Here is an 18,005-nt window from a genome sequence, read left to right as displayed (position 1 = left end):
AAAACTTGGTAAATTGTGCCGGCATTATCCGCAAATCACAGATGCATAGCTGAGGCTAACAGAAAGTCATATCTAAGCATGGTCAATATTGTCATGTCTAAGTTCAGATTTTAATGGAACACTCATGGTTCATGCATTCAAGCACCAAGCTGCGTTGTTTCAGTGAAACAGCCTGGCACTGTTCGTGCACAATTCTCAAGCCTGATTTAGATTTTTACTAAGGGCAGCTTGCATAGTAGACTGGTTGGGGTCTGGGAGGGACCTTGGGCCTGTTGCATTCTCTCATTTGAACCTACCTCACAGGATAGGCTATAAGGGTAAAATTAAGGAAGGGAGGCCAAGACCTTGCTGTCCTTGGAAGAAGAGCCGGAAATGGTGTATTATGTGTACTGGCTTTCAGTGATATAGTACAAGGGAAACCAAGGCGCAAATCTCTATTCAACTATGAAGCAAACTGTAAAGCTAGCTACCCTTGTGGCAAAAGATAAGATGGGGAGAAAGGGAGAATCAGGTACACAGCATTCCAAGATCCTCACAGAAAAGAGAGGATTAAAAATAGAAGATTTCTAGTTGTCCCTAAATATACATTTCAAGAAGCCTGCTTGCAATATTAAAAGTAGCTAATATTTGTGATATTTATCGTACACTATCCCATTTGTAGAACTGTGGTAATCTCATAGCTTTTCAGCAATCATCTCTATCTGCATTGGGCACAGACATTATGATGATTAGATGCTCATGACCCTGAAAATTCTTCTGCACTGGCCTCTAAAAGACTCCCATTCAGTATCAAGCGGGTCACAACGCTTTTGAAACAAGTTTTGCTTCCTCAACACCACTTCTCCCCATTGTTATAGTTAGCAAAGGATGCCATCAACAATGACTTGTCAATTATCTCTTAGTCATGACTACCACTGTCATTTATACTTTCACAAAGATACTTAAGTTTTGTTATGTGGCAACACTAGCCTTGACAATCTGCTGTTTGGAAAATGCCTTCCATGAAAGAGTCAAGGGTGAGAGGATTCCACACTGATCATCCTATTTGAGAAATTCCAAGGAAGTGCCTCATAATTGTGCAACTCTTTCTGGTTAATCTAAGATAGAAGCATTGATTTTCAGCATTAGACAAACAGAGGTTGAAGGACAAGATTTGAGGAAGAAGCAGCCTGGGAACCAACAGTGTTTAAAAATCCCACACATACTAAATACATTGGATATGCTGGGAATCTTCTGAAGAAAAAACAAGAACAAATCAAATTAATCTGCAGAGGGAACTACCCCCACATTAAGAATCTTTACATATCTCTGTTTCCCCCCATCTCATCAGCGATGTGTAAAAAAAATACCAGAATCACAGCAAGTGGGACTTTTAGACAATACCATTTTTCCTAAGCAAGTTTGACTACAAGACCCAAAACACAAAGAGAATCTGAGTAAAGTTGCTCCAGAATAATTGCAGCATATTTATGTTGAGTGATAGAATACTTTAGCAGGACGCAGCATTCAGAGGGGCAGCACTTCTGGTAACCTATTCACAGCCATCATTAGCCAAGTGTGGCAAGGTACAGAAAGAACACTTTTATAAGAGTACAAATACTTCTCAATTCATCACATGCCTCAGAATAGAAATCCTTGAATGGTTAAGAGCAACCCATTCAGAACTCCTCCATGACTGCAAGAATTACCTTTTGCTAATATGCAACTATCACTTGGGGGGGGGGGGTGAGACTTCTGCCATTATTTTCAGTATATACAGAATCAGAGGCTGTCCTCCCGGGAAAGGTCAATTCTGGATGAGGACAATTTGCTACTAGAAAGACTCAGCAAAGGAAAAAGACAACCTTGCCATAACCAAAATTCTAGGGAACAACCACGAGTCCAACATGGACAGTGAGGCCTTCCTTTAGGTTCAGTGGGTCCTTCTGGATCAATTTCTCTTTATCTTTTGGCTTCATGTACCCATCTCTATAATGGACATATCAGTATACCTCACAAAATGTGAAAGTACAAACACTGCACTGAAAATGATACTAAAATAAATGATAAAAATGAGTGATAGTAGTTGTTTCTAATTTACCATACAATGAACTTAAACTTGATCATTCCCGTGAAATTTACCTTGCATCCTGAAGAAGACCTGGGGCTAATACAGCAGAACACAGAACAAGGAAGTGAACTTCATTTTAAAAAATCCTCTTGTATATGCAAAAGAGGACTACACTTAAATAACTGGAACCAATTTTTTTAACTGGGAAGCTGACAACCATGATACATTCAACATGACAGAGTAACTTCTCCATAAATTTTAACCACATAGAAACAGTGTTGCACCACTGAAGTAGTTTTAAACAACAACCAGTGAGAACAACCAGTATCACCTCTGTTTTTCAGCTATTCCACACCTTGGATCTTCAAGTCCACCTTCACATAATGCCTTACAACTAAGAGCATCCCCAGAATGGATGACATAAAGAGAGAATGGGCAAATTCTTAAATCCATGCACATCATCCTGAGTTCCTTGGAAGACCAACAGCATATAAATATGACCAGAGTCCAATAGCACCTTTAACATCAACAAAGATTTATTCAAGGCATGAGCTTTCAAGTGCAGGCACACTTCCCCACACTAATGGTAGTTCAGTAGTCTGGGGAAGAGTGCCTGCACTTGAAAGTTCACACCTTGAATAAATCTTTGTTGGTCTTAAAGGTGCCACTGGACTCTGATTTTGTTGTGCTACTTCAGACCAACACAGCTACCCACTTGAATCTATATAAATATGAGAAATGGATATATGAATTTTAACATCACCACAGGTAACCTAAGGTTAGCTACAACAGATGTGTAACACCTGTCCTGTTGAACACAATACTTTCCCTTCCTGCATATATTTCTGCTTACCACTGAAGGAAAGTGGTCTATGCTACTCTCATGAGATGAGTTTATACCGCATATTCTCAAGGCCCAGCATTATCCTCATCTTGAACTGAGAACCCAACATAAGAACTACACTGATTTGTTGTTGTTAGGTGCAAAGTCATGTCCGACCCATTGCGACCCGATGGACAATGATCCTCTAGGCCTTCCTGTCTTCTACCATTCCCCAGAGTCCATTTAAGTTTGCACTACACTGATAAATCATGCCAAACAGGCAATGTAGTCCTCCGTTATGCCTCCATCTTAAAGCAGCTAAATGCCTCTGGCAACAACTCTCGTCTTCATTTCTTCTACCAGGAAGCATGTACACTTGCTACATAGTACTTGGCCTTCTGGAAAATATCTTGCACCTTCCCATTCTTTCAGCAGTCTTATATATTGCCTGTTTTTAAATACTAGAACCTACAAGCAATAAGATACCAAGAGAATATCACAGTATCAAAACAGATTAAACATTTTTAATTAACCATGTTGTGCATTGAGAAGAATACAATAAAATTGGATACAAGAGAAAAAAACTACAGAAGTAATTTTCACAAGAATTTATTTCCAATAGCTCCCTGCAAAAATATCCAAATCAAAAACTCTTCAGTCATCAAATATATAACTAGTGATTAGAATGGGACTTCTACACCCAAACTTCAGCATCCATTTGGTCTGAATTTCAGAGAAATAACCATATTGTTCTCTTTATTCAAAGTATAGAACATTTTTTTCTATGAAAATTTCGAGGTTGAAGTAGTGGAAATATTTACAGTACTTAAGTATGCCACCTATTTCTGTACAGCACCAGGTATTCTGCTATACCCCTTACAATACACAAGTGTACATAACTTTAACAATGTTTAACTAGTGAAGTTACCTGATTGGACTGCCATCATCAGAGTTTCTGGTTCCAGTAGGATCATATGGATTCGTTCTCACAATCACAAATATCCAGAAAATGAAAATAAAGTGAAAGTAAAGAGGATGGCTTCAGATGGAAGTAAGACTGGTATCCTTTTTTAAAATTAACCCTTACATATTATGCGATGATCACTGCAAACTCCTCATTCTAGACAGTTCTCAATGTATCTACTCTGCAGGCATAATCAGAATCAAATATCTGTTAAAAAGAAAGAAAAAAATGCCAACAAGATCACAAGAAGCAAAGATCTCTTCTGGACTTTATCTCCCGGAGAGTCTCATTCTTTCTACAATCACTCCTGTTTTAAAAAGGAAGAGGAGGTTACATGTGAACTCTTGAATTCCCCAGAGGGCTGTACTGATGAGGCAGTCCTCTTCCAGGAATGCAAAAAACAGTGGGACTCTAAATGTAGACTTTCACATAACTTTATAGTATCCCTCCTGCAAATTACGCATTTACTATGACCCAGGCTACATATTTACAGATTTAGAAAGCTGACTGTGAAATTTATTAACATAACAAGTAGAACAAAGTTTGCGCCCAGTGACACCCTTAAGACCAACAAAGTTTTATTCAAGTTATAAGCTTTCATGTGCATACACACTTCTTCAGATCCAGTGAAATAGAATTTCATGAACCATTACATATGGGGGGGGGGGTAGTTGCCACGAAGGCAATTATAGCTGAGATTTTATTAAGATGGCTGATTAAGATGGCTGGGTTCAAACTTTGTTCTGCTGCTTCAGATCAAGGCAGCTACCCACCTGAATCTAAAATATTAGTATCAGCAGTAAATTACTGTTCTCTAGGGTAAATTCCAGCAGGGTAGCTGTGTTAATACACCACAGCCAAGTAACTACCATTTTAAGGATTATCATCTGATCTGAATGGTAATAATTGGGTTGAGGACATATACGGATCCATGGGACTAACCAAGTACTGCTGGACTATACGGAGTTCCACTTCATGTGACTTCTTACTATACGAAGTTCTGATTTCCCACACATGACATTATAGAACTGCAGTGTAATATAATTACATATATCTGGTAGGCACCACAGTCATATAAAATACTGAATTAATTAGCAACTGACATTTTAATTGCTAATTATATGTAGATCACCATAAGAGCAGTCACCTCCCACAGTGGAAACTGAACAAATGGCTTCATAGAAGTTGTGTGGTTATGTCCTTCAACAATGAAGCAGTGTTCAAATTTACGTATTTTAATGTGCAAATTAACTTCTGGCAAAATTCTCTATTTCTAGGACAGGGGAAAGATATGCTACCGCCTGGCAGCTTTCAGCTCTCTGGTTACAAGTGCAAGTCACAGATTCTATACCAAACATACCGTTTCATTTTCACACAGTGCCTTGGAAGGACAATAAATGATGCAAAGAATATGCAAGCACAAGCTGAGGCCCAGCAGAAACATCTCAGACACACTACTACAAGTCAAAAACAAGTCAACAACTTGAAGTTTTGTTTTTGTTTTTTAAACACTAAACTGTCCAACCAGGCTTTCACAGAGATCTAGTAACTATAACTTCTTCAGCATCATAAATGTATACTGTGCACATCCACAGATTGGAAGCCTGCTTACAATCAATAGCACATGGGTACAGTGGTAGCTATAAAATGCACTTTGCACATTAATGGTGCTGTACTAGCTAAGTAGGAGGAGGCAAACTCAAAACGTTTTATATGTTGCCAGCTCCAGAAGAACATACTCCATAATGTCACATACATTCAAAAAAGCCCACAACCCATCCTTTGCAGCGGTATGGAAAATCTCCATCACCTGGAGCACTGCGTTCCTTACACAAAGTATCTCAAGACTAAAATTCCATACATTCCCAACTACTGAGTTTCCTTTTTTCCCTGCAGTAAAAAATCCTCAACTGTGTATGTCAATGGAGATTAACAAGCTGATGCAGGTTCGTGTTCTTAAATATCTCTCTGACTAACAATACATACAGCCTGGACAATCATTCAGGCTGCCATGAAAGAGAAAGAATCAAGGCAGTCCCAGACAGATACCATCACAGGTCTTAGAGCCTCTAGGCAGATGAAAGATTTAACTTCTGTTGATGAGCAAGACTGTACTGGGAATGAACACCAAGGAAATGGTGATGTGACCCTCTGATGCAAGCAACAGCCGAACCCACCACTATCCAAGAGCTCTAGTTTTACAGGGCTAGAAATAGGCCAGGCAGCCCAAAACCCTAAAAGTTACAAAACCAGAATTGATATAGTATCTTATTTGATCCAATCAAAACATGACAAAATAATATTTAAGTTTTTAGGTTCTCCCGAACTCTTCATCAGGCTGCATCTTTAGGGGCAGGGAATTGCTTCAGTCCATGACAGAAAGACTTCTAGTCTGCAGCATCTATGGGATTAGTTACCAACTTCACAAGATTAGGTTCTGCTGAAACCAAAGTTATACCAAGCCTTCTGTGATCAGGGATGCAAAAACGAGAGAGGAGAAAACCTAAATATTAAGAACCAGAAATGTTAAAGAAATTCAAGATCCCAATAATGTTGTATCTCAATATATAACAAGTGTGTTATCAAATATACATTTATCTATTCTAAATAAATTAAAACACCGGCCCAAATAATAACCTTAAATCCAAATAAAGTCATACAATTATATCAAACATAGATCTAATGCAACCCTGACCATATGCATTTCAGCCAAACGCCCTTCTTCAGTGGCCAAGCACAGTAATCGCACAGTGGCTCCAGACACTGCAATAATAATACAATAGTTCCTAAAAATTGGACCAAGTTGAAATTGTTATATTCAATATCTGTAACACAAGGTGGAGATATAATTTCAGATGCCTCATTATTTATAACTTCTGCCCTGTTTAGCTACACACGCCTGGAATGGTATTCTAATAGTATTGTCTTCCTATCCTGGTCCAAGGAAATATAGTGCAGATGCAGTATTGGGCCAATGTTTTGTAGCAGTGAAGCATGTAGTAGTAGTAGTAGTAGTAGTTGGAATGGTACAAATGACCTAAATAAAATAAAAAGGCTGCCCGCAGACAGAAACCTTGGTAGACCTTATATTAATAAGGCTGGAGATGAAATTAGATGGTGCACTATAGGCAATGGAAGCTAAAATGAATAATATTATATAGTAGTTGGAAGGCAAGAAACTGCCCGTAAGCAATTTTCCATCTTGGATCAACTTTGTTCAGTTGAAGAGTTCCTTTCTGATGGGGTCAAGGGAACTTAAAAGGATATGCAGTTTGGACAATACAAGAGAAAGTACTGCCACACTTATTTCCTTTAAGTCACTTCAGGTCAAATCTGCAATCAGCAAATTCACACAATATAGCTGTCCACATCTGAAGCAGGCAAAAGCTGCTCACACAAACAAAAAGGTATGCGGTGTAAAGTCTCCCAGTAATTAAATCAATTCAGCATCATTTGATTAGGAATGAGAATGTTACCAAAACATGGCATTGTAGTTGATCATTTGAAATGATGGTTGTCCCAGCATGCAGCAATTCATCTAAGTATGCAAAAGCAAAAAAGAAAAAGAAAAAAAGTAGGGGGGGAGAACCTACTCTTAAATGGTGACATATCCATTGTTGCTATGACAACGAAGCTTACATTTTTCTACCTCTTGATCTTCTTTTCATCTTGAGCCAATCACCTGTTACTCATAGGCCCCGATAACACAGTTTGGGGGCAATTTCCAGAATAAACTTAAGCTACCAAGAGAACAGGCAAGAGTGGAAACACCCAACCTGATTATATTATAGCTACAATGGCACAAAAAACAAGCAAAGATATATTCCAGGCTTCTGCAACCAGGATTTCATGAAACCCCTGGGTTTCTTGATGCCCCCAGAAGGGTTTCCTGAATGGGTCAAAATTAATTTTTAATATATTTTAAAAATTTGTTAAATTATTGGGTGATGTGAAGAAGAAGAGTTGGTTCTTATATGCCACCTTTCTCTACCTGAAGAAATCTCAAAGCGGTTTACAATCGCCTTCCCTTTCCTCTCCCTGCAATAGACGCTGTGAGGTAGGTAAGGCTGAGAGAATCCTGATAATACTGCTTGGTCAGAACAGTTTTCTCAGTGCTGTGGCAAACCCAAGGTCCCCCAGCTGACTGCATGTGGGGGAGCAGGGAATCAAAGCTTCCCAGATTAGAAGTCCATGCTCCTAGCCACTACACCAAGCTGGCTCTGATATATATGGGTCATGTCAACCTGTTCCCCCTTCCCAAAATGACCAATGATGGGCCTGGAGGGGTTTGGGAAGGGGAGGGGCCCCATATGGGCATGTACACAGTTGTGCTTTCCTACCATATTCTGCCTGATCATGCCTCTTCTAGGGTTTCTTGAAGCCTGAAGAATGTTTCAGCAAAATGTTGAGAAGGCTGAGATATTCAGTAGAAGCATCAAAAGTTCAGAAAGCTGTTAAGACCTTTAGTCAAAATATTACATCTTACATCTTCCTATCCATGTTTAACTGCCTGCACTTGCTTGGAAAATTCCTGAAGATTTGGGGGAGCTGCCTGAGATGGGTGGAGTCTGAGGAAATGAAAGACCTCTGTGAGTATGGGATGCCATGGAGTCTACACTATAATGTTGCTATTTTGGACCTGGTTTCTGTAGTCCAGGGGTAGTTTTAGTTCTGTGAGAACTCCAGACCCTACCTGAAGACTTGCAGCCCTATATCCATGGCCCATTCCTTCCTAATTAAGGAGATATGGGAGTTATCAGCCTCTTATCAGTTTGGAGTGCGGACTTCTAATCTGTCACGCTGGGTTCGATTCCTCTTTGGAGGAAAGAGGTCTGAAGATATGCCAATACACTGCATTAAGAAAAATATAAGTTATACCACCAGCGACAGTTGCTACTGCCTGGGAGCCAGCTTGGTGTAGTGGTTAGGAGTGTGGACTTCTAATCTGGCGAGCTCTGTTTGATTCCACGCTCCCCCACATGATGCCAGCTGGGTGACATTGGGCTTGCCACAGCACTGATAAAGCTGTTTTGACCAAGCAGTAATATCAGGGCTCTCTCAGCCTCACCTCCCTCACAAGTTGTGTCTGTTGTGGGGAGAGGAAAGGGAAGGCAATTGTAAACTGCTTTGAGACTCCTTCGGGTAGAGAAAAGCAGCATATAAGAACCAACTTCTTTCATGTGAACCTACCCATTTACTCCAGTAATCTTTGGAGGCCCTGCTTCAGTTGTCCTTGCTATTTGAGGCTACACAGGTAACCCCCCCACCCAAAAAAAAGACTTCTTTGGTTATAACTCCCTTCTCAAGGACATTAATCTGCCTCCTAGCAGTGTCTTTCACCAGTGGGTGAAGACATTTTTATTTAATTTGGTATACCCCCAATAACCATTATTGCTGCTCCTCTCTGGTTCTGGTATTGTTTTATTGAATTGTATAATAATTGTAAATATTATTTTAATTGTTTAAAAGTTTAATGTTTTTAACGAGCAGAGCCTTAGGGACCCTACTGGGTAGAAAGGCAGCATAAACTTTTTTAAATTAAAAAAAATAATAATTCAGAGTTTCGCAGGTTTAGTTAAAATACTTTTATGCCACCTTTCCACCCAATTCAGGATCTCAAAGGCAGGAAACATTACAACGTTTTCCAACAGTAAAAAGTATTTAATACCAATATACACACCATTTCTTGGTCTTCTGGCTATATACATTAAATATTTCAAATAATTAAATATAACATATTAAATATAAATATAAGCCAATAAGAGAGTAAGGGAATGCCAAACCAAAAAGAAAAAAGTCTTAAATCTTCTGGAAGACAGCAATGAAAACAGAATAATCTCCCTGATGAGAGAGTTTAGAATGGGAGTTCCGAAAGTGGCCAGTATGCCACCCTGCAGGCAGTTGAAGTATCCAGGGAGGCAGTGAAGAAATCTGGGGGCCATGAGGGGGGGGGGGCAGCAGTCTGACTCTTCCTACTGAAACTATATTTTCCTAGAAGGAGACATTCCAAGGTAACTTGCCATTGTCTGCCTCTGGGTAATAGCAACCCTGCACTTCCATGGTGATCTCCCATCCCAGTGTTGACCGAGCCAACTCTGCTTAGCTTCCTGAAGAAAACAACACCCGCAGAAGGTAGGCTGGATTTGATCATATTTTTGATGAGCTCCTTCCCTTCCTCAGACACTGTCCTTCCCAAGCTCCACCCTCTATGTCTAGGAAGTTCTTAAAGCAGGATTGGCAATCCTCTCCCCCCCCAAAATTTTTTTTTCTATCTTTGGGAAGCTGGAAAAGCTGTCTCCTGCTAGCTCCTAACCATGAGCTTTTCCATTGCTTTCTTCTCTCTCACCCCCTTTCTCTCTCTCCCCTTCTGTCTTTCTCCCCAATGAGCTACTTAAATTGTGTTGTTTAAAAAATAATCCCTTCTTCAGGATGATGTATAAGCATAACAGAAGCCATTTTGGATCAACCCAATGGCCCAGCCTTTCTCAACGTTTTTCCATTGAGAAACCCCTGAGACATTCCTCAAGCTTTGAAAAACCACAGAAATGGTGCAATCATGCAGAATATGTTTGGGAAGCATAGCTGTGCACATGCCACCCCCTCCCGGCCCATCATTGGCCATTTTATTTATTTATTTATTTATTTATTTATTTATTTATTTATTTATTTATTTATTTATTTATTTATTTGATTTCTATACCGCCCTTCCATATGACTCAGGGTGGTTTACATACAACATGGGGGATACATGGAACATTTTGAAAGAAAGGGCTTGGTCAACACGACCATATGTGATCATATCACCCAGTAAATGTTTAACCAATTTTAAAAATATACAAAAAATTAATTCCCACCCACCCATTCAGGAAATCTTTCCAGGGCCATCAAGATACCCCTAGGTTTCATAAAACCCTGGTTGAGAAACCTGCAATGGCCCATCCAGTTCAACACTCAGTCACAGCATAGCCAAAAACCAGGCACCATCAGGGGGACCAGCAGCAGGACCAGATCTCCAGAAGTCTTTTTATTGCTGCTCCCCCCAGCACCAAGAATATAGAGCATCGCTTCCCCAAACAGAGTGCTCCATCTGTACCTATTTGCACTCAGCTAAAAAAGGTACTACATTCAGATAAATGTTAATGTGTGTAATTAAGGTCCCAGCCCAATTTTTTTTTGCATTGTCCATAAAAGCAAAGCATATTGAGTAAGAACTTAGAAATGATCCAAATTTCTGCCACAGCCTAGAATTTTTGAACTGCAAAGCTAACAGTGAAGATTAGCATTGAACCAAGTTGCATCACCAAGCCCTCATAAATTTGTGTTTTGTCTCTAGGCAATTCATGTAGCTCAACATATTGTAATGTTTTGAAAACTTGTATATTTAAGTTTCTGTCTTACATTTGTCCCTCTTCTTATAATTTCCTATTGCTGCAAAGGACCAAACACTGGGAACAGTTTTAATAATTGCCTAGGCCAGGGGTAGTCAACCTGCGATCCTCCAGATGTCCATGGACCACAATTCCCATGAGCCCCTGCCAGCATTTGCTGGCAGGGGCTCATGGGAATTGTAGTCCATGAACATCTGGAGGACCACAGGTTGACTACCCCTGGCCTAGGCAACTGAGTTTCCTTAAGAACAATGTCACCAATCTGCACTAGTAGTGTTTGGTAAAATCCATGAGGACTATGAAAAGTACAATTATGAGATGTTCAGATAATGGAAGGTTAATCTTAGAATAGAACCAAGTTGCATGGCCAAGCTGTTATTAAACATTGAACCTAAAGATTTTTTATATTTAGCCATTTCCCACAGCTAAGTTAAAACACTGTTTTCTCCTCTTCCATTTTAGCATCACAAAAGGTAGGATAGGCTGAGAGTGATTGGCCCAAGGCTGCCCAGCAAAGTTTCCATGGGAGAGAGGGAATTTAAACCTGGGTCTTTCAAATCATAGTGTGACCCTCTCTACACCATGCTGAGTATTATTTCTCACTGCTAAAGAAACACAGCTTTCATGTATTTGGGGAGGTAGGATTTTGACCTCCATGTGAAGATGACTGCATGAATCATGGGGAATCAGAAGTCAAAAGTTAATCATTCATTAATTTTTTTTGCAAACACTTTCATTTGAAATCTTCATGCAATTATGCACATATCATGACCCTCTCCAAACTGTGAGACTGGAGCTCCTGTTTAAAAGTGCTGAGAGTTTCCAGATGTCTAGGGTCTTCTCTACTTAGGTTTCAAGACTACCTGCTGCTATAACATCTCAGTTGAGAGATACTGGATGATTGCGATCTGAGAGTTTTAGGGAGCAATACAAAGCAGGATTTACTCCTAAATGTACTTACAGTATTCGGTGTGGTTTTCTCAAAGAAAGGTATTCTTAGGATTATATCCTTTGTGTTTAAATTTCTATAATCCCTCTGAACACTGTGGCCACGTTTTAGCAAGGGAATCATGGGTTTACTGCCATTCACTGAAGCTGAGTAGAATATCTGTGCACATCAGATTTGCAACATTTCTGCACAAACAGGGGGGAGCACACAAGTACCAATTCATGCGGTAAAGGCCTCAAAAAAAGTTCACATTCGTTTATATGCATGATCCTCCTTAAAACAGCCACCTTACAATTCATCATTACATCTAAGGTAGCATTAAGAACCATATTAGAGGTTTGCTATTCTTTGAGAGAGGTCAACTGTGCCAAGATCTAATACCCTTCCAAACTACTTTCATTGTGGAGCTAATATTCCTTCTGACATGACTAATTATTAGAGGAATTTGCAAGAATGAGAGCTGCTTAGAGTCACAAGGCTGCCATATTGCCTGGAGAAGGTGGGGTTTCATTAAGGGTTTTAATTTTTTTTAATAGAGGCTTAACTGGACAGTTTTATATTATCCCAGATAGCAAACCTAGTCATCTAGCAAAGCTGATGGAACTAGTTAGAAAATATAAGGATTCTACAGGTAGACTGAAGGAATGCGGAATCTATGCCGTCCTAACATTAAAAACAATACCTGCAAAGGATCTATGTTTTCAAGAGTTAAATGTTACCGAATAGTAACCCTTTGCCTGTTTGCATACCTGGTTGACCAAAGGAATGCCAAAAAAGGATAATACAGCTAGCATAGCAACTCTCATATAAAAAGTGATGTCTTCAATTTATTTACTTGTATCAGATCTAGAGAGCTGTATTGACTGAACAGACACATTTTTAAAGAACTCAGCAAAACACAAATGTACATGGACATAAGTATGGAAACATTTACTTCTTTTATTAAATAGCAAAACAGTAAGCACGAAGGAGCCAAACATTTCATTTATCAAACATGCTTCACAAATGGCAGACTTCCCAAAACAACTGCATTCATGACCAGACCATAGAGAATGAAGTCAAGATGGACTCCACATCAGGAGCACTGCTATTCTACTCTCTTGGGAAAGCAAAAGAGGCTGGACAGGTATATCAACACCATTTGAAGGGACCTAGCAGTAAAAAAAAAAAACCCTCCGCCGCACAAGCAGGAAGGCAGCATCACAATAGTGGCAAAGCAAAAAAATAAAACCTGTTACAGCCAGCACTACTTCTTAAGTACCAAAATGCGTCACACTATGCAGCTGCTGACAAATGCCAAGCTAAAGAGAAGCTGCACACTGGGTTCCCTAAGCAGCTTAGGGCCACACAGGCAGTGTGATGCAACGGTAAAAAAGGCAAATGCCATTTTGGGCTGTATCAACAGGGGCATCACATCAAAATCACAAGATGTCATGGTCCCATTATATACAGTTCTGGACGCCTCACTTCAAGAAGGACGTAGATAAAATTGAAAGGGTACAGAGGAGAGCAATGAAGATGATCTGAGGCCAAGGGACCAAGCCCTATGAAGATAGGTTGAGGGACTTGGGAAGGTTCGGCCTGGAGAAAAGGAGGTTGAGAGGGGACATGATAGCCCTCTTTAAGTATTTGAACGGTTGTCATTTAGAGGAGGGCAGGATGCTGTTCCCGTTGGCTGCAGAGGAAAGGACGTGCAGTAATGGGTTTAAACTACAAGTACAACGATATAGGCTAGATATCAGGGGGGGGGAAATTCACAGTCAGAGTAGTTCAGCAGTGGAATAGGCTGCCTAAGGAGGTGGTGAGCTCCCCCTCACTGGCAGTCTTCAAGCAAAGGTTGGATACACACTTTTCTTGGATGCTTTAGGATGCTTTGGACTGATCCTGCGTTGAGCAGGGGGTTGGACTAGATGGCCTGTATGGCCCCTTCCAACTCTATGATTCTACCTCAGATACAGCCCGAGATTCTGTTAAGAGCTTCTGGTTTTTGTTCTTGCAGCCTTTTACTGTTTGTACTTTTAATCAAAAAGAGCTATATTATCTTCACTGTACCCCAGAAAGCATAGTCTGTGATCTCTCATTAAGATGGCTCAGTCGATGGGTTTACACTCACCTGGAGAACACAAACACAAGTAGTTATTGTATTCACAGAACCCATTTTGTTGAAAAAAAGGACAAGTTCTTAAGTTAGCAAAATTCTTATGAATCCTTTCTGCTGGAAAAGAACTTCTCCAAAAGAACTGGGATTACCCCTTCCTGCCCCCCACTGTAGACCGCATAGCATTAATGTAAAGTTTTAGAAGGGTGGATGACTGAAGGGTAAACAGAAGTTTATTCCACCAATGGCCCTCTTCTCACAGTACTTTGGATTCAATGAACTAATAATTACAGATAAAAACTTAATCATGTAAAGACATGAATTCTAGGAACAGATTACAATACACCAATATGTAGTAGGACAGTATTGATGCTTTTAGGGCACAAAAGGGTTAATCTGTTGGGTGACTGCTTTGTACATAAAGATAACTCAGATCTGAGTCAGCTGTCTGTCTGGAGTTAAGAACAAAAAAGAACCCTAAAACACAACATTTTTCTGTCACTTCAATAGCTCTGACATTCCACGCCTAGCAGATCCTCCCCATTGCTCAACATATACTGAAGGGTTAGTCATGCACAGAGTCTCACTCCACTGTACGAGGTGAACTCAATCTGATAATGTTGGAAAAGTTCAAACAATTAACTGCAGCCCATTTGCACAGCATTTCCGGAGATTTACAGCAGAGTTTGAAATGTAGTCACACCTACACAGCAAACATTCACGGTTATCCGTTAAATTATACCATTTGCACCAGTGCCACTGTGCAGCCTCCATGGCAAGAACTCAGTGGAGATTATTATAAGTACCGAAAAAATGCTAAATATTCTCAGATCTCTTAAACTGGGAACCCTGTTATAACCTTATTTTGCATATTTCCTTAAGCACAAACATGAAATATGGATATATTTTACCATCATCCCCGTAAGTTATTTATCTTGTAACTAACAGTAAATACAGATGTAATGTTCAGAGACCTTCCCTGAACTACTTTCCCTGGAAAAACTAATCATAACCCCAGCAACACTGGGATCATGACCCTAACACAATGAAGTTAAGGGGGAGCCTTGATTTAGGGACTGTTAGTTTAGCAAATGCTCCAACAGTTATCCAGGGATAGTTCAAAGTGTTTGGAATCTATCAGCATCACCACCTCTTTAAAGCAGTTGTTCCCAACCCCCGGTCCGGGGACCGGTACCGGGCTGTAGATCAGTCAGTACTGGGCCGTGGCTCCTCCTCATCCTCCTCTCCGGCTGCTGCCCTGCCACTATGCCGCTGTCTCACCTTTGGTGCTCTCCAGTGGCCGCCGTGGCTGGGGCTCCCCCTCGGCATGGCACTACGCAGCTGCTGCTGGCAGTGTCCCCCAGTGGGTGGTGGGAAGTTGGGGGCGCCGGAAGGAAAGCGAATGGAGTAGGGGCTCAGGCGGTGGTGACATCCCTCGGCAAAAGACTACCCCTCCCCCCAGGCCTCAGTAAAACTGTCAAGCATTGACCGGTCCCCGGTGGTAAAAAGGTTGGGGACCACTGCTTTAATGGATGCTGTATTAGTGTTGATTGTTAGGAATGTAACTTCTCGGAGATTAGCTGCCGAAGGCTCTTGGCCAAGTAGGGTAGTAGAGAATGCCTCCTTGACAATACACGTCTAAACACATATGCAGACACATTATGTAGCACTAAATACTGTTTCACATACCGTTTACACAATATATTCTAAATTACTGATAATGAATTATAGGATCATTATGTTTTTCTGCCATATCTTTCAATAGATTCTTCCTTTGTCATTAAATTAGCAGAAGTCAGGCTATGCCAGAGTAAATATAGAAGGTGAAATAGATCTTTCAACTCCGTAAATTGGAGGTTGAAAACCTTTGGCAGATATAGTTGAAACAAGAATACACATTTCCAACTGGATTGATGGGAGCAGTGCCATACCAACAGCCAGATAGGGGTGTGGTCCACCTTAGGTGCAGCTTGAGTCAGCTGAAGGGCCCTCAAAGCTAGCATCCAGCTGAATGTCTCCTTTTATTTTTAAGAAGATGCAGTTCTGGTTGAAGCCACAAGGGACATAGGGAAGTCTGAACCAGAAAAAACACTCAGGTCATTTTCTCCAATAGTCTAGCCTTTCTCTCTTCCATTCCTTGCACTAAACTCAGCCAGATTTTGCAAAGCGGTAGTAAGAGTGTTGAAGCAAAGATCAAACAACCCTTTCTTCTCTGAACATCTCTCATTTTTCTATATATTTCTCATTAATTTCTGTCTTCCTTCACCTAATTTTTCCGTGTCCCCCCCATGCCCCATTTCTATTTCTTGGTCTTCTCATCCCCAATCGGCTTGATGACAGAATTAATTAAGAGTAATATAGCAGCAAACCTTTGTTAATATTATGAATGGAAGACACTGGTTTTCTGGGCTTCCAATCCCCCCTTGCTTGGACTGTGATTCTGGCTTGACAGCTAGAATTGCCACAATGACACTGGGTTCTGCTGAGTACTCTGTGACTTCACGGGCACTGCTGGGCTTGCAAACATGACACACACAACCCACCGTCAGTTTCTACCACGGAGAATCTCCAGTTTGACTTTAGTCGTTCGGAAACAATGGAGGATGGGAGTACCTTCTTTGGAGGGTAGTTTGTTTCTTAGCATCCAGTCCAATGAAGCTTGCAATCACTATTTTGTGATGCTTTGCCCAGTGTTAGACAATAAAAGTTAGTACAAAGATAGACACTTAGTTCATAAAAATGCCTTGTAGTATGGAATAGTCATTTTGGGGGCTTTAAAATGGAGAACAGAAGCCTTCCCAAGTGCTGGCTCGGAATATAAGTGGTGGGCTTTTTTTTTTTTGCTATCAAGTCACAGCTGACATAGCAATCCTGTAGGGTATTCGAGGCAAGAGAGATTCAGAGGAGGTATGCCATTGCTGCCTCCACGTCAGCCCTGCTTAGCTTCTGAAATCTGGTCAGGGAGAGGCTGAGAGTAATGTGACTGGCCTAAGGTCACGCAGCAAGCTTCCATGGTACGAGTGGGGATTCAAATCTGGATTTACCAGATCCTAATCTGACATTTTAACCAATGTATCACATGGCTCTTATGATAGAATAGGATGTTGGAATTTGATTCTTTTTTTACTACCATGATTTCCTATTTATGAAGTTAAATAAAAGAACATTTACACTGTGTTTCTTTTCTGGCATTTTATTTCATGATTTCTGAAAATATTATTTGTCATATTAAGGAGGGGCCCTGACTTGAATAGCCCAGCCTAAGCCTGATCTCATCAGATCTCAGGAGCTTAGCAGGGCTGACATGGAAACAGGCAATGGCAAACCATCTCCAAACATCTTTTGCCTTCAAAACCCTATGGAGTCACCGTAAGTCAGCTGTGACTTGACAGCAAAATAAAAATAAAAACAGAGGAGGGAGGTGTTAAAAAATTATCTGCTCCAGACACCAAATAGGTTAAGTATGCCACTGGGTAGGAGTGGTCTTGTTGTAGTAATAAATTCATTCTCATATACACACACTCTTTCAATTATCAGATATTCATGCCAATTATGAAGCAGAAAAATGACTGAAATAATTTTAAAAACCTAGCATTTTATTTTTCCCATGACATTTAAGCATATATACATCTGTATTTATTTTACCTTTCATTAAAAGCCCTTGCAGAACTCCACCAAATAATAATATTGTGGAAAATGTCCTTTGGGACAATAGCCTCCTCAAGAAATGGTA

At 40.3% G+C, this 18,005-nt stretch overlaps 1 protein-coding gene across 4 annotated transcripts in view; it reads right to left on the bottom strand.

Annotated features, from left to right (window-relative positions):
• The window catches only part of MRTFA (myocardin related transcription factor A), a 111,050-nt gene that overhangs the window by 64,252 nt on the left and 28,793 nt on the right, over window positions 1–18,005 (bottom strand). The window contains exon 1 of one of the 4 annotated variants that reach the window (XM_077339400.1): window positions 3,802–4,114. The exons of the other annotated variants lie outside the window; for them this stretch is intronic. Within the exon in view, the coding sequence (XP_077195515.1) occupies window positions 3,802–3,847 (46 nt within the window). The 5' untranslated portion in view covers window positions 3,848–4,114. Of the gene's footprint in view, window positions 1–3,801; window positions 4,115–18,005 lie in introns of those variants that run through there. 4 annotated transcript variants of the gene reach the window in all.

This window comes from Paroedura picta, chromosome 5 (assembly GCF_049243985.1).
Source record: "Paroedura picta isolate Pp20150507F chromosome 5, Ppicta_v3.0, whole genome shotgun sequence".
In the NCBI taxonomy this organism is placed as follows: Eukaryota; Metazoa; Chordata; class Lepidosauria; order Squamata; family Gekkonidae; genus Paroedura; species Paroedura picta.
The sequence above is the reverse complement of the archived record's forward strand: the minus strand, read 5'-3'. Positions and strand labels throughout refer to the sequence as shown.